Consider the following 20,416-nt stretch of genomic DNA (forward strand, 5'->3'; position numbering starts at 1 on the left):
TGAATTGTTGACGCTATATATTCTAACAAGAATATTAGGGCATTTAGAAGAGCAACAGGCCCACAGCATCACAGATCGCTCACTGTACTTAACAGCAGGAATGAGGTAGTTAATTTTTTATTTATTATTTTGATGTCAGTCCCACCTGGAGTGTTTGTTGTAGGGAAAGTTAACTCTTAGTCTTGAGTAATACATTTTTGTTTACATTTGTGATAGTAGGACAAAAAAAGAGACTTTTTCTGGTGCTATTGTAGTTTTGGAATCCTAATTTTACAAAAACAATTTGAGAACACAGGAAGAATAAATGTTCTTAAGGCTTTCTACCACATGGTATTGCTTTATTAGGTAAATATTTACTTCAAATAAAACATGAGACTTCATTGGCTACATGATAGAGAGATTTCTGCATGGTGAGTTTTCGCTCACCATGTAGATGGGATTCACGACGGAGTCTGAACCTTCATCCTGAGTGGGTTTGATTTGCTGTTGAAAACAGAAATTAAGTTTTGATTAGACAAAGGTTTTACAGAGGCTGTCATCGGATTGCAAACCTTTTGTCCTAAACTTTGACGCATACCTCCATGGCTACCCGGGAACTTGATGCAACATCAACATCCTCTTCAAATGCACCGACAGCCTCCTGAGAAAGAAGACAGGCAGGAAGATTAAATCCTTGATGCTGAGCTCAGAAACATGAGGTCCAGAAACACAGACTTACAGAATAAATAGAGACAGATAGAGATATATAGCTAGATGTAGATATTTAGATAGATGTAAATGTAGATATATAAATAGATGCTGATAGGTATAGACAGACAGATCACAATATCTATCACAATAAAAATAATGTATTGTTTCAATTGGTTAATAAACTGACCTTAGAAATGGCAGATTTAGCTGAACTTGTTGTGAGGTCACCCATAGCTTGACCTTCCTCCACATACAGGGGGTTAATAATGTTCTCCTGAGGAAGAATAAATTAAGCTCATCAACATTTATGCTGCACTTGTTTACAATGTCATGAGCATAAATTATAAATGTCTTTTAAACATATTTCCATCAAAAAACATGAGAAAATGGCATCAGACAGAATACATTTAACAACATATCTAGAAGGATAAGAAGTTTTTCAGCTATGAACAGGTTGAGGTGTGAGTGGAATAACTCCAAAGTGGAGGCGAACAGTTGTGTGTGTTTTTAATGACCTTGTGTGTTTGAGCAGGAGTGGAAGTGGGCGTCACCCTGCTGGTAGAGCCAGGCTGCCCTTCAGCTTCATACGCCGGATTCTCGAAGCTCTTCCCCTCCGTGTCAAAGATCGACACCGAGATGGAGGGAACCTGACCCCGGGCGGAAAATACAGCCGTTTATTTACACTGTTTACCAGCCGGGTTAGAAGTTTAAAACGGTGCTGAAAAATCATAATAAGACAAAAAGAAGGTAATAAAGATAATTATTACTGACTGTATCTCCGTTCGGCCTCGATTCATTCTCTGCTGTATTTGGTCCATTTTGGGTGAATCCATTCCTAAACATCATCAACAAAAACTCAACGTGTCAAAACGCTGACACAGTCAAATGCATTAAAAATATAGAAACTGCCTTTAAAAAAGTAGAATATAAACCAGTTTTAGCATCCAAAATATGTTGTAATATTTGTCCCATGTGCATCTTTCTGCTATGATTGAATATTTGACCTCAACAGCTTACCTTAAACCTGAGAAAGTGGGCATGGATGGCATACTGGGCATACTGGGCATGCTGGGCAAGCTGCCCTGCAGCCTCTCCATGATGTTGGACTTCTTCCTGCAGAAGTAAACCAGAGCCACCAGCAGGGCCACAACCAGCACCGTCACCCCAATGGCTATTCCAACTGTCAGGGAAACACAAAAGGAAGAGACACAGGATGAGACTTTTTGATAATAATATTAATGTTATTTTTATTTTCCTCTGTTATATCTATGGAAATAAAAACATACCTGAAGATGCAACCACGTTGTGCACACTGGTCTGGCAGTAGTCACCCTTCCATGCAGAAGGACATCTGTGGAGTAAAAACATACATAAAAACCCCACATTGTTTATATTCTGAACAAATATTCAACTTATTGGCATTCATAATTTCAACACTTAGCTTTGGAGATTTTTACGATATCCCCCACAGATTAAACATAGATGCTTTCCAGTTTTTTTTGTCACAGTTTCAGTTTTTAAAAAATTTCAATCATCTAACTGACTTCATTTAAGAAAGTAGCTATTTCCCTGCAGCCTCTGCCTGACTTTTAAAGTGTTTTCTTGTCTTTCCTATTTTTAAAGGAGGGGCTTTAAAGTGTGTATCTCATACAAAGACCCCATTAAACAAGTCATTTGTTAGAAATACAAAGTTTCTAAACAGTCTGAACCATGTTTCATAATGAATTAAATTAATAATTTCCCCAGTGAAGGATGGATTTTTCATCCTTTTTACTGTGTGTGATCATGGCATTGCAATAAAAGATGAACTTGTGCTTTTTAATTTTTAAGACAGTTTAATGCAGTGAAACAGAACCCAAACTCTTACATGCAAAGAGCTTTGTTGTCGTCAAAGTAGCACGTGCCTCCATTTTGACACTGGCATGGTGGAGGCATGGTGGGCGGTGGATCAAAACCTGAGCAATCATAGAAGTACTGAGTGAGTTTTCTCTCTTCTCTGTTCCTGTATCTGCACAAATTCATCTCCTTCTGCTCTCTTAACACAAGTGAAGCTAAAAGGTTTGGTTTCTTACCGGCGTCGCATTCTGTGTTGCTGCCGGTGATGAAGTTGGTGCCCTCAGGACAGGCGCAGGTGTAGCCTCCCGGCCGGATCAAGCACAGGTGGCTGCAGGTTCCTTTGCATGGATTCTTTACTGCATGTGTAAAAAAAAAATAGAAAAAGAAGGTGGAATGAAAAGAGTGGAGAATAAAGGACATACTACGACATTCTCTTCATAGAGTTGTTGAACATGTGATGTGTGTGTTGGTCTTACTGGCCATGGAGTTGTATCTCTGCTGCTGGTACACAGAGATCTGAGTCAGCCAAGGTCCAGCAGTCAACAGTTTCACTTTGTCTCCTTGGCCAAACTTGTCCTGCCGGAAAACCTCGCCTTTCTCCTGAGTGCTCCAGTAAACGTGGTCCTCAAACACACACACGCTGAAGGGGTTTCTCACATCTACGCATAAAAAAAAAAAAGACAGAAAGTTTGATATTTTATAAGCTTCAGGCATGTAAATGCAGCAGACCCTGAAATTTTCCAGATAATCAAACCACTTGGACAATCAAACTTTAATCTCTTTATTTGGTAAACCAACATGAAATAGTGCACAGTTATGCTGGGAGAATAAAAAGAACTATCTTTTTGGTTGTCAATCTTTTTCTACAAGTACCAATCTAAAAGGTGTGGCACGCATTGGTGTTTACCCTGGTTCACCTCTAAATAAAATAAACCCAATTGTCATAAAATGTTGGCTAATTACTTAATAGAGTTCAACATGTGATGGTAGATTTCAGGGAAAAGAGAGAATCAAACAGCCACATGGCCTTTTATAAGTATAGAAGGGCTGCAAAAATACAAAATCAATATTTTTTTGTCTGTTTCTATAGTGCAAATATCTTAGAACAGTATTAATAAGACAAAACTAACTTATAAGTAACTTTTGAGCAAGGAGCTTGCTTTATGTCAATAATTGCTAAATGGTAGTCCTACTGGCAGATTATTCAAATAATGTGTCAGCGGGACTAATACTCTTTAATCAATATTAAGGAATCACTGACTTAAAACTGGTTTGGTCGTATTTCAAGATATTTGCGCTAGAAACTACATCAAAAATACTTGGTAAGATTTAGTGTTTAGTGTCCTGTATAGATCAGGTGGGAGAGTCTAGTCTGTTAGTCCAACACAAAACAAAGGCGACTTTCAAGGAGAAGCAGCAAGAAGACAGCCATTATTTATTACCTTTAATTACTGGGTCATATTTATTGTACAATGTGAGCCTTTTTAGACCCACTTCCTGTTTCTCACCTATAAAAACTGCTGTTCTGCGTTGCTCTCCTGAAGGCAGAACAGACTCAATACGGCTTTCCTTGGAGTCCGACCAGTAAATTCTGTCTCCGTTGGTGAAGTCGATGGACAGGCCGGTGGGCCAACCCAGGCCGTCGGCTACTAGAACTTTTCTCTCCTGCCCGTCCAACCACGAACACTCGATCTTAGCTACGTCTCCTCGGTCTGCCCAGTACAGCATTCTGCAGCAGGAATTAGACAAGTAATTTTTACAGGTTTGTTTTATTTCTGTCAACAGTAACGCAATCTTTTTCTGCCTTACCCGAGCCGAGGGTTGACCGCCACAGCAGATGGATACCCCAAATCAGTCTTCACAAGATGCTTCCTGTAGCGTCCATCTAACATGGCCACTTCTAATCTTTTTAGCCTGGAATCTGCCCAGTAAAGGTTTCTAGGAAGAGAAAATACAAACTTCTCATTAGTGGACAATCTTATAATAACAAGCTTATACAGAAATCAAGTACCTCACCTGCCCACCCAGTCCACAGCGATCCCATCTGGTGTTGTGATGTATTTGATACCCAGGTCAACAGCAGCAGCGATGTTATTACTGCCATCGTCCACTGAAGGTATGTATGCTCTCTTAATGGCACCAGGCTCAGAGTCCTTACCAGCAACAGTGAAGTATACCATACCTAAAAGGTTAATAAACAAAATACAAAACTTACTGCAAAAATGTGACCTACTATGCTTCCTTGAACAAGTTAGGATTCGCCTACGGTGTATATAAAACATGTTCATTACATTTTATGAACAAAATCATTCTTAGATAGTGAGATAAAGACAAGATTTTCATTTTTATTTTCAACTTCTTTCAGAATGAGATGTTTTAGGGCGTCTTGTCATTTTACATCCTAATCCATATAAGACGCAGCTGGCCACGCCCCCACAAATCAAAGTTTACACTTGCACCTGAAAATGGCTGCAAACAGATGCAAAATTATACAACTGTGCATCTTTGAAAAGCAGAAGTGGAGCCTCCTGCACAACCAACAAGAATGCATCAAGTGGCTTTTGAACGGTAAGTCAACAATAACACACTTGTCTTTTCCAACAGCCATTGTACATACAGCAGTAAAACAAGCTGATCAAATGTGCTGGAGCTCTGCTTGGGTTTCTAGAGGGGCAAGGGTCGTCTGGGGTTGCTAGGTAACAGCGCAGTGTCTGTTAATTGTGGCTCAACAATCGGGAGGTTTTTGATACGGCTCATTTTCCAGAAACAAAAAACACTAACATATTGCCAAAAAAAATGTCTGGGTAGTTTTTTGACGTGCTGAGCGTCTGAGAACCATTTGAGACTTAAATGGAAGTATAATAACGTAAAAGATGTGAATTTTGCACAAAATGTTCCTGTTAAAGCGACGACTGGTAAAAGCGTCTTACTGAATCCAGTGTTGTTGTGGTCCCAGTCGTAGTCCAGAGCCATGATGCGCTCCTCCTCCTGGAGGAAGTCGTGGTAAGTTTCCGCCTGCAGGTTGAACCTCCGGATCCGAACGCTCTCCGGGAGCAGCAGCAGAGGAGCGGCTCCTGAAGGAGAAGCACACGCTACATATTTTAGCACATATTTACCACGGTGGAAATGTCCCTCGATTTTTCTCACCCCATAAGTTGCTTCAGGCCCATAAAAGATTGCTCTCACCTTCAGCCTCACACATCTTTCCTTCACCCACTTTCCTGTAGCCAGATGAACACTCACAGTCGTAGCTTCCTTTGGTGTTCTTACACACCTGAGGACAGGTACCATACTCTTTACACTCATCAATGTCTGCAAGACAGAGAAAATTGTCAGGTTCTGAAAGGGAGAACAAGTGGGTTTGGACCTCTTTGGGTTGGGAATGCGTGTACCGAGGCAGTTGTAGGTGCTGTCGGGGTCCACCTTATATCCAGTCCTGCAGGAGCAGATAAAGCCGGTACCGTCCAGGTTGGTGCAAACGTGTTGGCAGAGCTTCTCATCGCAGTTCCGATCTTGGCCAAAATCTGGATTCAGAGTTTGTAGAAAAAAACAAACAAACAAACAAAACATTGTTAAAGAACTCAAGAAGAAAATGGGAAAAGAACAAGAGGAATTTTGATCTTTATGTAAATATCAAAACAGAAAATGTTCACGTCAGATCTTTTTATTACCTACTACCTAGCTTCAAGGGTTTGCAGCTATTTTATAAAAAACACTTCAAAACATTTCGAGACCCTTTTTAAGATTGATACATCAGTTAGGAAAATAACCTAACTTACTTTAACATCTTACTTAACTCAAGATTAGCAAAGCTAACAACTAAAGTGAGTTAAACAGAATGTTGTAGTTCAAAACTGCAACGTTTTAATGTTATTTTTTGCATAGATCAAATACCTTTACTGCAAAAACATATTATCAAGTATTTTTGTCCAGTTTCTAGTGCAAATATCTGTGTACACTTGAAATATGACCAAACTAACATACAAGTAACTTCTCAGCAAGATATATGAGCTTGTTTTAAGTCAATAATTCCTTAATACTGATGAAAAAGTGCTAGCTGTAAGTGAAATAATCTGCCAGTGGAACAAGACTTTTTCAAATTATAATATGAGAAAAATGTCTTATTCCACTGCCAAATTATTTAACTTATAACTAGAATTTTTTTTAGCAACATTAAGGAATTAATTTAAAACAAGTCCCTATATTATGGTGAAAAGTTACTTGTGACTCAACTTTGTTTTCTCTCAGCTTTAGTTCTAATTTTCATTAGAAACTAAACCAAAAATACCTGGTAAGATTTTGTGCTTTTGAGGTGTTTATGTTTTTAAAAACTTGTCTTCTTGTAAGTCAAACATGGTTTTGTATCGCCAGAAAGTTCTAGCTTTAAAAAGGTAACAAGTTCAATTTTGTTACCTTTTATATGTTATAACCGTAACACCCAGTAGAAGATATGAAGCCGTTTTTAATAAAGCATCCCTGTCAGTAGAGTAACTTAACAACCAATTAAGTAATTAGAGCAAAAAATGGCAGCTGGTAAGTCTGATATACCTCTTTAGTTGGAATTAAACCCCAAATATGTTTAATCTGAAATTTTTGGTAAATAAATGTCAAATTTTTGTCTAATTTTCTTAAGACTAGACATAGAATAACTCAAATATGTTTTCGATAAGGTTAATAAGTGTTTGTGTTACTCACTGCAGCCCATTTCATCTGTACGGTCCCCACAGTTGTCGTTGTGGTCACAGACGTAAGCCAGGGCCACACAGTGTCCGTTGGTACATTTAAACTGTTCTAGGGTGCAGGGGGCCAGGGTGGGCTCACGGCCTGTCAAAGATGCACAATTATTCTTTAAAGAAACCTAAAGATAAAAACATTTTCCACCACACTTTGATATCAAACACTAAGAGGCCACACATAAACAATGGTTGCATGTTGTAACATGATATGACCAACAAACAATTTATTTTCCATGAACAAGCCAGTGGGAATGACTACCCTGCCCCTAACAATATAATCTTCTCTAAGAATAATTTGATGGATGTTTAAGCCGATTGTGCAACATTTTCATGAAGTGAACTACTTTCTTATCATCTGGAAGCTGGAGGCGTTGTGACCTTTGGGGTCACTGGTTTTACATCGGGATTTCCCGTTTCACTGACCTCGGTTCAGCAAAGGTCAGCGCATTAGAGGGGTTTAGACTAATGCTTGGCAATCTCAGAAACTTAACACAAATCTGGTTATGGCTACATTTAAAAGACAAAACAAATGGACAACAGTTCTGCACTTATCCTGATTTGAAGCTTGCAAATGTGGATTTGTCCACATGTTTCCGAGCTTGCTTTGGATGTGGTGTTGTGGTTTATAGATGCAGATAAAATGTTGTTTGTGTGTGTGTAAATCATACAGAGGACTTCGTCTTCATCGCTGCCGTCTCCGCAGTCATCCTTCATGTTACACAGCAGGCCTGAGTAGATGCAGTAGCCGTTGGCACAGCGGAACCTGGACGGCATCTTACAGGTGACGTTCACTGATTAAAAACAAACATAATTTTACTTATGTTTTTATCAAATGACGAACAGTTTAAACCAACATTTTTCCAATTTTACATCTGAATTTTCTGTAGGTGGGTCAAGGTTTGTAGCTCATAGTAAATATATTAATTTCCATGTCTGAAGTTCAGACGTGTGTTAAAAAACGTCGTTTTAAAGTCAAAACTCAAACTGTAACACTACAAAAGTTTCATAACAATAAGTCTATAGTTAGTTTTCTTACATGTCACATACTATTGATTTTTATATTATTGTTAATTTAGCTTAACTCAAAAACAGCTTATTATTTTGAGCTTTTTTGTGTTGATCATAAGAACCTACATATGTACATCAAGATATTCTCATCAGAAACGTTTGTGTTTAAATAAAACCTTTAACAGAATATTATAAGGATAAAAATGGCAATTTTTCTCACAGCAAAGACTGAGCACTTCGTCAGAGCGATCTCCACAGTCGTCGACGCCGTCACACACCCAGCTTGGACTCACACACAGGCGGTTTGCGCACTGGAACTGATTGGGACGACACCAACGGCCTCCTGGGTAGCGAGTTGCTGGAAAAGTCGGAAGAATCAGAGAATCACATTGCTGCAAAAAAAAAAAAAATGTATAAACCAAATTATTTGTGACGACACAAAAACATTTCTCAAAATTAAGTTGAACAAGAAGATATTCAAATTGAAAATAAAGAATAAACTCCAGTGCATCACTTAAATACATCTTTGTTGCATGTCAATGAAGAAACACTTTTTAGAACTTGTGTTTAAGTATTACGCATAAAACTGAAGTAAAACATGAAAAAGAATTAACTAATCTGCTGTTAAGCTTTCAAATATTTATGGCTTTTACATATTTTCCAGTTTGCAAGTTTCAATTTTGAATTAAAAAAAAGTATAATTTTACATTTCTGTGATATTAATTACTGCTGTTGCAAGAAAATTACGTTTTCAGTCATTTAAGGAAGTATTCTGGGAACGATTCATGTTAACTTTAATCATAAAGATGTAAACCATTGTGTTACACAACCGTTTGATCATTTTGGAAGCCAGTAATCTGGAATAATGTTTCTATATTTGTAAGAGAAAGTGAACTAAAATACTTGGATACCTGGCAGGGTTTTGTTAGTTTTCATGTTTACTTACGACAGCTTGTCTCATCAGATAAATCCAGACAGTCGGCCTGGCCATCACACTGCAGCGCGGTGGGGATGCAGTGACCCGAGTCGCACTGGAAGAAACCCGGGCGACATGTCAGCAGCTCTGAAGGAGAGAGAAGCACAAATCAGGGTCTCTAAGGATCTTTCGTTTAAAAATTCCTGAATTATTTTCCAGAGTCATATTTAGTTTTTTCTCATTATTGTTATTACTTTAGGGAGATCTGAGTACACCCTGAAAATGCTTCATCTGTTCTACAAATCATGGGATCAGACTGAAACTGTCCTTGAAATTAAAAAAAGGATTATTATTTTTAGATTTGCCAAATCTGGACTGGATTATCCAAAACTAAAAACCAATTGTGTAAAACAGAGTTTTTCAACTGATAAGTTTTTTCTTTGTACAAATTTTTAAAAGTAGCAGGTGACTGATGTGGAAGAAATTTAAGACAAACAGGTCTTGTTCTCAGACTAAAAGTTGTCCAAAGCCCCAAAACAGTAAAATATAAGTCAGAAACCCAAAAAATGGAAAATTGAAAATCCAAGACACATATATAAACAATGCAGGTTATATAAATCTAAATAAAAATGTACTTTTTTAACTTTTAGAATAAAGAATAAAGTCTGGAAAGAAGCATTTTCAGTGCTCAGTGAATCCAGACCTAGAAAGTATCAAAAGCAAACTTAACACTTTTCACTTCTGTGCAGGAACGCTGATAAAGGTAGAGCTGCAAACCAAAAACGAAGTGGGTTTTAAATGCACTGCATGCTCACCGCAGTCTCGTTCATCCGAGTTGTCTCCGCAGTCGTTGTCATGGTCGCACCGCCAGTTTCCAGGGATGCATTGAGCGTTGTCGCAACGAAACTCGCTTTCAGTGCAAGACCTTGGCTCTGAAAAAAAAAAATCAATCACAAAGAAACATTTATCTACAGCCTGAAAGCAGCTGATTTATCTGATATAAAGCTTAAAAGGAAAGGAGAATACATTAACAAAGTACAAATTAGATTAAAAAATAGCAAAATCTATAAAGCAAGAGAAACATGGATGTAATATTTTTTAAGAAGCTTCAACAACGACTGAGTTCAAACATAAAGAATCAAAGACTTACCACAGTTTCTCTCATCAGATCCATCGCCGCAGTCATCGGCGCCGTCACACTTCCATCGTATGGGAACACAACGGTGGTTGTCACAGCGGAAATCTCCCAGAGGGTCACAGGTCAGCTCCTCTGTTTGGGCGATTGAACACATGGTCAGTGAATAATGACTGCAGTTTGGTATCAAAGTTAATAAGCTCTTGGTTTATTGTTTGCAGTCAGGTAGAAAACTCCTCAAAAGTAACAAAAGAATATTGAAGGACAAGAAGATCAAACGTGGATGTAACAGGTAAGAACTGACCGCAGCCTTCCTCGTCGCTGTTGTCCAAGCAGTCGTTTGTGCCGTCGCAGCGGGCCCACTGAGGAACACAGCGGTAGTTTGTCTTGCAGGAAAACTCTGTGTCTTCATCACACTTGTATTCTGGACCCACTGAGAAGAGACAGAAAGATAAACGAGAGGTGAGATCTGAACGTGCAGGAACATGCAAGACGTTCCAGTAACACCAGACCTTCACCGGATCCATTCTGATACTTACTGCAGGTTTCAAACGGCTCATCTGATCCGTCTCCGCAGTCGTCCTGGGCGTCACACACGTAGCTAGAAGGTAGGCAGCGGCCATTGGCGCACTTGAACTCTCCAGGTCGGCAGGTCTTCTGAGCACAAGTCTCTGCGTCCTCATCGCTGCCGTCAGAGCAGTCGGTGAATCCATCGCAGTGCCAGGACACAGGGATGCACTTCTTGTTTTTACACTGGAACTGGTTCACCTCGCATCGATGATCGCCTACAAGAACACGAAACACAACATGAACCGACTTCCACTAAGAATCTGATCAGATTTGATTGACTGATATATTTAATATTTTCAGGTTTATGAAACTCCCATACTGCAGAGGGCAGCGTCCTCATCTGAGCTGTCAGGACAGTCTGGGTGTCCGTCGCAGAGGAAACCGGGGAAGGTACAGTTCCCGTCCCGACACTGGAACTGGCCGATGCGGCAGTACCGAGGTGGACAGGTCTGAGGTTCGTCTGAACCATCGCCGCAATCTGATTGGCCGTCGCACTTCCACCATATAGGCACACATCTAGAAAAACACACAAAAACGGTGGCAAATTAAGATAGATAGATAAACCTTTATAATTAATTTTCCCTTCAAATTTCCTGTTTTGAATTTATGTGAATTAATAGAGATGTTTTTAATTTTCCATTTTTATTTGATCATGAGTTGTGAGCAAATATTGGAATATGTCAGAAATCCAAGTCAAATTTAAAGACCTTTATAATTACTGTAAATAATTTATTAATTTATCAAATAAAAAAATAATCAGTTGTTAAAAATTAACCAAAAACTTAATTCATTACATATTAAATTCTCTAATGTTTATTTATTTGATATTTCTTTTCTCAAATGAAATGATCTAAACTGACATTGGATTGCTTGAGTCATACAACCACACAACAACAAACTAATTACTAATCACAAACTAATCAGTGGTAAAATTTCCAATTTCCAATTTTACCACTGATTTTTGTAAAACTGGGAGATAAAATAATTGAATCCGTTGCAACATAAAAATATTTAAAATCAGTAAACTATATACCATCAACAGATAAATGTGTGTGCTATGAATATTTAAGAAATGAAAATAATAAATAATTTTAAAATGTAAATATTTTATTTAGCATTTTATAAATTGTGAAGCCATATCTAATTAATTTACGCAGTTATTTACATTTTCTTTTAATTTTTTTCCCCAAACCTATCTTTGTATTAAATCAGATGAAAATTAGCCCTCATTGCTAAATCTGTTTATTGATTAATTTGCACTGTCACTTATTAAATAAATTCACATTCAAATTGTGACACTTGTGCCTCTCTCAAAATATGCTAATTATTATAATTTTATTAGATTTCATTTCTAACGTTTAGTAAAACATCTTTGTGATGGTAGTTGACAAATTAGGAGTGATTTGATGATTAAGTATAACAGTGGATTATGAAATGAAACAGATACGAAGCAGCATTTTCCGTCAGACTAACTTCTCGTTGTCTCCACAGCGGAACTGGGTGCTGGAGCAGTCTGCCACACACTGGATCTGAAATCCCAACGCTATGCCAATGAAGTGATCCGGACACTCGCAGGAAGCTTGCTGACCTCCAGGAGCGATCAGGCACAGATGGCTGCAGGTCAGGTGATGTGAGGAGCAAGGGTTCTCACCTGGTGAATAAAATTATCCCAAAAAATAATAAAATTGTTGTTGTAGTCTTCTCATACACTCAATTTAAATAGTATATATTGATTTACTTCTAGGCTGCCTGTAAGGGTGGTGGACTCGTATGTCATAGGGCCGATGGGTGTTGTTCCCCATGATGATGCGCTGCTCGCCGGTATATTTATGCGCTCTCTCTAAGGTGTGAGTGTTCCAGTCTGTCCAGTAGATCCAGTCTTCAAACAGGGAAGCAGCAAAGACGTGAGGAAGAGTCCCAGCAATGGCCCGGTGTCGGTTCTGGCCGTCCATGTCTGCATAGCTAAAATATTTAAACAAAAATGAGAGGAAATTTGTATTTGCGATCCCAAAAGGAAAACACTTTTCACAGTTTGTGAATGCACTGTAATTTTTTAGTAACTCACTCCAAAAAGTTAAGATGTGAATCAGCAAAGAAGATTTTGTTGGTGGTGTAGTCGATGGTCAGAGCGTTGGGCCACTCCAGTTTGGTCGTGATGATGGCGCTGATGTTCCTGCCATCCATGCCAACTCTGCCGATATACGCTTTGTCGCCCCAGTCTGTCCAGTACAGCCATCTGAGAAAAAGAGACATTCAGGGAAGAAGAAGGAGGGCGAGAAAAAGTCAAATAATGAGATTAGGAGGAATTTTTATTCAAATGTATCATTTATACATACGAATAGATCTTAAAGTTACAAAAATGTCTCACACAAAGACTTAAAATTATTTTTTTTGAGTTATTCAACAACTTTAAAGCTTGTGCTTTATTGTGTATGTGTACCCATATTTGGGGTTAATGGCCACGGCGCGCGGTCGGCTGATGAAATACGTGTCATTTCCGTTTTTAAACTCTCCGGTCACCAGCTTCTTCTGGTAGCGCCCGTCCAACTCCATCACATGAACCGAGCTATAATAACTATCCACCCAGTACAGCTTCCTGCAAGATGCAAAACATTCTTACTGATGTACTTTAATTGCAAACATTTGACTATAATATATAAGCGTAAACCTATACGTTGCTCTCTTTTTACTCACCTTCCCACCCAGTCTACTACCAGGCCTTCAGCTCCTCCGATGTTATGAGCCACTAGTGTCTCTCTGCCAGTGCCGTCAAAACGCATCCTCTCAATCTTTCCAGCACCCACATCCAGCCAATACAGCCATTTCTCATAGTCATCATAATCTACAGCGACCACATTTGACAAGCCCTGCTGCGCTATGCCAGACTTCGTCCCATCTACGTATAAATAACGGATGTAGTAGCGATTGCTGTACAACAGGTAAGAGGGGACGCCGCTGTTCTGACGACAGGTGCGTCCGTCCGGTTCGCGGATGTACCCAGGAGCGCATTTACAGTGGAAAGATCCGACGCTGTTCTCGCAGATCTGACTGCACACAGCCGGCGTGGTGGTGCACTCGTTGATGTCCTCGCAGGCTTTTCCATCGGGCATGAGGCGATAGCCTGGGTTACAGGAGCAGTAATAGCCGGTGAGGGTGTCTGTGCAGAGCTGAGCGCACTGATGGACCTGTGTGTTCAGACACTCATTGACTCCTAAGCAAAAAGAAAAAAAAAGTACAAAAATAAAGATTAGTTTTGCACTGAGAATATTTAAAAAAGCAAAAATAGCCGAAAAACTCTAATTACTCTAATTAGAGTAGGGAAAAAATATTATGTATTTACATTTTTTTGTTTAAACAGGCCAGTGTTTTAAAACTTTGTAGCAGATTTTGGTATGTTTTCTACAGAAGAGATTCTGACTTTTTTCTCAGAATTCTGACAAAAATAAAATTCTGAGAAAACGGTCAGAATTGTAAGAAAAGAGTCATTTTGTTCTGTTGCCCTAATCGTCTTCCATACTTCTTTATGTTTTTGTTGACAAATAAATAAATAAATCTCCATAAAATACATTATGCATATGTAGATTTCTAAAACACACACGCCATGATCTAAAATGAACAGTGATCCATAATTAGCATTACTGTGGCAAAGCACACTTGCTAAAAGTTAGAACAAAGTTTGAAGTTTTGATGCATGCTTTGAATAAGAAAAAGATGCGCCACCTGGTGGATAAATAGCACAACTTAGAAGCGTAACAGAAGAATCTTGTAGATTATGCTGAGATGAAAGTGTGACAAAAAAAATGTTCCCTTTAATGATTTCCATTGGGAACTTTTTCCCCCTAGAGAACAAGAGTAAAAGGGATTGTTGTAATGTCAATGACACAAAGCAAGCGATCGTCCACTGTCTTGCATAAGAGGAGTGAATTCTGCATCCAATCTGCTGGATTTCCTTAGAATGATAATTTGAGCTTAATGCACTGTTTAACAACTAGGATTATTGGTAAGTGGGATTGAATTAAAATGATGTGGCTCAAGATGAGATTTGTTTTGGATTGTCTCTATATAAAAACACTGCAAAAACAAGTAGTTTTGTCTAGTTTTTAGTGCAAATATCTCAGTACACTTGAAATAAGACAAAATCACCTTAAAATTACTTTTCAGTAAGATATAGGAGCTTGTTTTAAGTCAATTGTTGCACTTATAACAAGACAGTTTCTTCATGTTTTTAATGAAATGATCTTCCAGTGTAACTTTTCCATCAATGTTAAGAAATTATTGACCTAAAACAAGCTCCTACATCTTGCTGAAAAGTAATTTTAAGTTAGTTTTCTCTTATTTCAAGTGTACTAAGAAACTGGACCAAACATACTTGGTAAGATTTTGTGTTTTTGCAGGGTAAAATTTAATTAAATTGAATTGAACTGAGATAACTATTCTACAAATAAAATATTTGAGCTACAAAGTCAATCACTCCAGTATAAACGGCTTAGAATAAAAACAAAGGAACGGCCCATCATGCTCTTAGGATCTCATCAGGGTTAATTTGTCTTAAAACATATCCTGTTTAGGTGACACCTTTAATCTGTCTTCACTGTAACGAATCAAAGACAGTAATGTACATGAGCTCATTTCTCTCACCGCAGCCTTTTTCATCGCTGTTGTCCTGGCAGTCCTTCTGCCCGTTGCACACCTTGTGGAGGTCAATACACTCTCCTGAGCTGCACATGTACTGCTGGGGCGAGCAGGTCGGCTGCAGCGTGACGCACAAGCTGTCGGCCTCGTCTGAACCGTCCAGGCAGTCGTTACTCCCGTCGCAGGTGTAGGAGGCGGGGATGCAGGCTCCGTTCCCGCAGGTGAACTGGCTGCTGCTGCAGGTGTCGTACTTACAGTTCAACTCGTCGCTGCCGTCTCCGCAGTCATTCACGCGGTCACAGCTGGGAGAGGTAGAGAGTTAGGTTTAGGTTGAGCTAAATAACGTCTGCTGTTACGCTTTTGCAAATGTTTCACACGCACTGGTATGGGATGAGGATGCAGAGTCCGTTGGCACAGGCAAACTCGTTCATGTGGCAGTTCCGGATGGGACAGTTCTGCAGCTCGTCGGCTGCGTTAGCGCAGTCTTTCTCCCCGTCGCACACGGCGTTCAGCGGCACGCAGCGAGGGTGACCCGGGTACCAGGTTGGACAGGTGAACTGGTTGGAACTGCAGGTACGCTCACCTACAGGACAAAGAGAAAGGTAATACGGTAAAATGTGTGTTTCAGGATCAACTACTGAATCAAATAAGTGGTTCAGTATGAAGCCAATACAAAACATTTTTACATACTAAGAATGTAATTCAGCTGAGATGGAGCAGGAACACATCTTCGAATAAGACATTGGGTCCTTAGGAATAGAGTCACTCACTCCATTAAGTGCAATAGATTAATACAAAGTAGCAAAATTAGTGCAAACTAAAATTATTCTCTCTTGGTTAAGTATTCGCGGAATTTTATTTGCAAAAATTCATCTATTTGCAAATTTGTGTTCGTAGACCATATAAAAATATGTGAAATTGCAGCTTCTTGACTATTGGCTGGCATTTGCAAAGCAGCCAATCAAGGAGCGGCATTCATTTTTCTTTATGCTGATTGCGGGAACGACTAAGAGTAGAAACAAGGAAGACTGTAGACGTTAATTCCTGTCTTAGAACTAAAACAGTTTCCACTGAGCATATTAAAACATATTAAAGTGTATTTAGTGTTTAAACTATTAAAACTGAAAAGGGATCTTGAGTATGAAGTCGCGTTTTGCAAACCCAAAATGAAAACATTTTTAGAAGTCACCTGATAAGTAACGAGTATACTTCAATTTTAGATCTTTATTTGTTGAACATTTCTGAAAACCATGGATTCCTTTCTTTCCTGCTCATGTTTATGAATAACTTTTTGGTCGGTTTGTCACATCAAGTTCCAATGAAATACTTCAAAATCTGTGATTGTAACATAACAGAACTTTAAGAATCAAAAGTGTTATAAATACTTTTTAAGTAAAACCGCTGTCTCACCACACTGCAGTTCTGGAGCCTCATCACTGTTGTCCCAGCAGTCATTGTTGCCGTCACAAACCACGGACTGAGGGATACAGTTCCCGTTGGTGCATGTGAACTCGCCAGCAGCACATGTTTTGACTATGTCCTCTGCACAAAACAGAGAAATACCTTTAAATTACATTTCAATGTGACTCAAAACATCAAATTAAAACAATACATTTTTATGTATGCAAGAAAACGATTCTTAAAAGAACAGAACTGATATATTTTAAACCTAAATAGAGAAGGTTTACCACAAGAAGGAGGCTCATCCGTCTTATCGGTGCAGTCAGTGATGGAGTCACAGACCCATGACTGAGGAATACACTTTCCTTCATCACAACTGAACTGATTGGCAGCGCATGTACGGCCGGCTGCAGGTGTGGTACATAAAAAACAAATTCAGAATGGAAAAAGCTTTTAATGATCAAGTCTCTTTAAAGAAAGTTCCTTGTGGTGTTTTACCGCAGAATAGGGGGTTCTCGTCGCTGTTGTCACCACAGTTGTTGTAGCCGTCACACAGGTTTTCAGGGAAGATGCAGATATTGTTGTGTTCACACTTGATCTGGCCACCTGGACACACACGGTCAGCTGGAAAAGGAGGAAGATCAGAGCTTCAGTGCCACATAGATATGACTTATACTGTAACGCAGAATATATTAATCTGACTAATAATGCATTTTTTATTTGTTAGCACCTTTATATTTCATTTCAATAGAAATGAAATAAGACAAATTATAAAGAATAGGTCAACTTGAACAGGTGCATTTTGAATTGTGATTTGAAACTAGGAGGAGATTTAATACTTTGGTTAGAGAACAAAAGAAACAGAGACATGGATTCTATTCATATTCTATCCTGACTATTAATACTTTAGCGTAGTTACTGAGAAACGCCAGATAATCTGGAGCTCTTTCTGTAAGTAGTAAGTTTTCTGTACAGTTTTCTATATCCAGAGTTTCTACACATTTTCCCAATAAAAGTTCAATAATAAAATTCGCAGAAATGACAATGGGAGATAGAGAGACGGAAAGACTGGTGCATAAAAGGAGAAATAGTTGGACTAACTGATAAATAAATGGATGAAAAATTATTTACATTGAATTCACTACTCTCCCTGACTTTAAAACTGTGTTGCCCCTCCATGTAGATCTAAACTCATTTCTCCATGAATCAACCGCCCTGTCATTACTCACGGCAGTTGATTTCATCAGATGTAACGTTGTCTCGACAGTCGTTGCGTCCGTCGCAGACGTAGGCCGAGTTGATGCAGCGTCCGTTGGCGCAGGTGAAGTCTACTGTCGGGTTGCAGGTGGGGAAGGCGCAGCCCCGCTCGTCGCTGTTGTCACCGCAGTCGTCGGTGTAGTCACAGACGTAGCTCATCGGGACGCAGCGACCGTTGTCGCAGGTGAAGTCCAACGGTGAGCAAGTGTGGAAAGCTAGGAAGCAAAATAAGAGATTATAGCTTCTTACGTAAAACAAAACATTATTTTATACAATAGAGGCATAAAAACTCCTTTTCTGTCTCACCGCACACTCTCTCCAGCTCATCGGAGCGATCATTGCAGTCGTTGAAGCCGTCGCATTTCCAGCGAGCTGAAATGCAGTTGCCGTTGAGACAGGTGAACTGTTCAGGCTGACAGCGCTTCCCTGTGTCTTTGATGCAATCTTTGCCATTATTTGCAAGGTACCAATTCCCCTCGTGAGGACACTGGCATTCCGGGCCCACTGGACCTGCAGGAACGATGAGAGAGAAAGTAAGAGATAGTAACAGAACCAGAGCTAATTAATGTCTCTTTTTGTTGCGGAGGCTCTAAACTAAAGATGCCTTACAATTTAAATCAATTATTTACCAAAATAATAATGTTTTCATTTGCATCTGATTTACCTGAGAAAAGATCTTATTACAATGTTACATGTAGAGAAACACACAGTCTAATTCAGGTACAGAAAAGTAAAAAGAAGTAATTTTAAGCTGTCGTATAGGTCTGGCTGACAAATCAATTTATTGATTAATCACATTTTTGGGTTTTGACGAGTAAATTTTTGGAAAATCAGACTTTTTTCACCAATGCACTCCTTGGAGTTCCTCTTCTCTTCTATCTACTGTGACCCTAATATGTAATTTCGCCCGGCCATACTGTTGCACCTGTTTTCAGTAATGAAACGATGACTGGGTTCTCACCGGAAACGCAGATGTCACTGCAGCCTCCGTTGAACTGCTGACAGAAGCTGACACACGCCTCCTGCTTGGAGCTCGCATAGATGTGGATGTCATTGGGTCGGTACTGCAAGTCCTGGGCTAGCACTGTGTAACCCGAGCCGTCGTCCTTTCCGGCCCTGAACACACCCCGCTCCGTCCAGTCCGTCCAGAAGATGTCCTGCTGAAACACGGTCATGGAAAACGGGTACTGGACTCCCTGAAGAATCACCTCTCGGTTCTCGCCGTTCAGGGTGGCCCGCTCGATTTTGTAACTGTTGAAAAACACGAATAAATAAATGGGGAAAGTTTACTTTCTTTAGGGAAGAGGGATGTTTTAAGACTTACAGCGAGGCGTCAGCCCAGTAGAGCATCCTCTCCTCGTAGTCTATAGACAGGCCATTTGGTGTTATCAGACTGTCGTTGACGATGGCGGTCCGGAAGTTCCCACCTAGCGTCGCCCTCTCAATCTTAGCTGGAGTTCCCCAATCAGTCCAGTACAAGTAACTGGGAATAGACAATGCAACAAAATTAAAGGAGACATTAAATATGATGTGTAAAAATACAGTTAAATCAACTTAAATTGAAACATTTAGCGTTTTTTTTTTTACCCATAGCACGGGTCAACGATGATGCCTCTGGGACGGTTTGCGTGAGCAATGACTGAGCGGTTCTGCCCATCCAGGCCAATCGACTGGACGTTACGCGTAGCGTAGTCGGTGAAGTAGAGACGCTTGTGGATCCAATCATACGCCAGCCCGTCTGGATCATCCAAGTCTGGGGAGTAAGTGAATGTGAGATGTTAAAAAACAGAGAGATCAAAAATAAGCCCGTCGCAATAAATCAAATAATTACAAAATGAATTAAATCAAGCTCGATAATTTCCATTTGCATTGTTTGTTTTTCTGAAATGACTAAATGACACAAAAGGCTTCTTCATTCTGGTGTACTGATCTCAACTAGCCCCCTTTTTAAAAGGACAACTTTGTTTTGAGACTTCAGCATCCATTTTATTTGTTGTTTTGTTTATTTATTTGGGATATTTAAAATGTTTTCCACTTCTACTGTTAACTGTTCAAGGGAAATCAAAGTTTATTGATCTCTGTGTACTTGCATTATTTTGTCCTTACATTATATTGATTGAGAATGGTCTTAAAGCAACAACGTTATTGTTCAATTTATTCAATTTATCGTCCTGGAAAATTTATTATTGTGATTCTAATGAAGAATGACAAAGTGAATTGAGGTGATGCTTTGCA

At 39.3% G+C, this 20,416-nt stretch overlaps 1 protein-coding gene across 1 annotated transcript in view; it reads right to left on the reverse strand.

The window, feature by feature from the left end:
• The window catches only part of LOC102224021 (low-density lipoprotein receptor-related protein 2-like), a 44,650-nt gene that overhangs the window by 865 nt on the left and 23,369 nt on the right, over positions 1–20,416 (reverse strand). The window contains exons 41-80 of the mRNA XM_023341343.1: positions 19,769–19,934; positions 19,506–19,664; positions 19,143–19,432; positions 18,488–18,691; positions 18,154–18,396; positions 17,423–17,548; positions 17,212–17,331; positions 16,934–17,065; positions 15,905–16,106; positions 15,530–15,825; positions 13,586–14,102; positions 13,332–13,487; positions 12,957–13,127; positions 12,630–12,853; positions 12,365–12,542; positions 11,211–11,407; positions 10,861–11,106; positions 10,626–10,754; positions 10,337–10,456; positions 10,002–10,118; positions 9,217–9,333; positions 8,491–8,628; positions 7,931–8,053; positions 7,222–7,350; positions 5,919–6,050; positions 5,713–5,838; positions 5,457–5,600; positions 4,543–4,708; positions 4,336–4,464; positions 4,035–4,255; positions 3,003–3,185; positions 2,763–2,882; positions 2,558–2,645; positions 1,977–2,041; positions 1,708–1,870; positions 1,462–1,525; positions 1,206–1,337; positions 878–964; positions 578–640; positions 427–483 (exon numbers count right to left, since the gene is read on the reverse strand). Coding sequence (XP_023197111.1) covers positions 427–483; positions 578–640; positions 878–964; positions 1,206–1,337; positions 1,462–1,525; positions 1,708–1,870; positions 1,977–2,041; positions 2,558–2,645; positions 2,763–2,882; positions 3,003–3,185; positions 4,035–4,255; positions 4,336–4,464; positions 4,543–4,708; positions 5,457–5,600; positions 5,713–5,838; positions 5,919–6,050; positions 7,222–7,350; positions 7,931–8,053; positions 8,491–8,628; positions 9,217–9,333; positions 10,002–10,118; positions 10,337–10,456; positions 10,626–10,754; positions 10,861–11,106; positions 11,211–11,407; positions 12,365–12,542; positions 12,630–12,853; positions 12,957–13,127; positions 13,332–13,487; positions 13,586–14,102; positions 15,530–15,825; positions 15,905–16,106; positions 16,934–17,065; positions 17,212–17,331; positions 17,423–17,548; positions 18,154–18,396; positions 18,488–18,691; positions 19,143–19,432; positions 19,506–19,664; positions 19,769–19,934 — 6,440 coding nt within the window. The remainder of the gene's footprint in view (positions 1–426; positions 484–577; positions 641–877; positions 965–1,205; positions 1,338–1,461; positions 1,526–1,707; positions 1,871–1,976; positions 2,042–2,557; positions 2,646–2,762; positions 2,883–3,002; positions 3,186–4,034; positions 4,256–4,335; positions 4,465–4,542; positions 4,709–5,456; positions 5,601–5,712; positions 5,839–5,918; positions 6,051–7,221; positions 7,351–7,930; positions 8,054–8,490; positions 8,629–9,216; positions 9,334–10,001; positions 10,119–10,336; positions 10,457–10,625; positions 10,755–10,860; positions 11,107–11,210; positions 11,408–12,364; positions 12,543–12,629; positions 12,854–12,956; positions 13,128–13,331; positions 13,488–13,585; positions 14,103–15,529; positions 15,826–15,904; positions 16,107–16,933; positions 17,066–17,211; positions 17,332–17,422; positions 17,549–18,153; positions 18,397–18,487; positions 18,692–19,142; positions 19,433–19,505; positions 19,665–19,768; positions 19,935–20,416) is intronic.

The sequence above is a fragment of the Xiphophorus maculatus genome, chromosome 10 (assembly GCF_002775205.1).
Source record: "Xiphophorus maculatus strain JP 163 A chromosome 10, X_maculatus-5.0-male, whole genome shotgun sequence".
Taxonomy (NCBI): domain Eukaryota; kingdom Metazoa; phylum Chordata; class Actinopteri; order Cyprinodontiformes; family Poeciliidae; genus Xiphophorus; species Xiphophorus maculatus.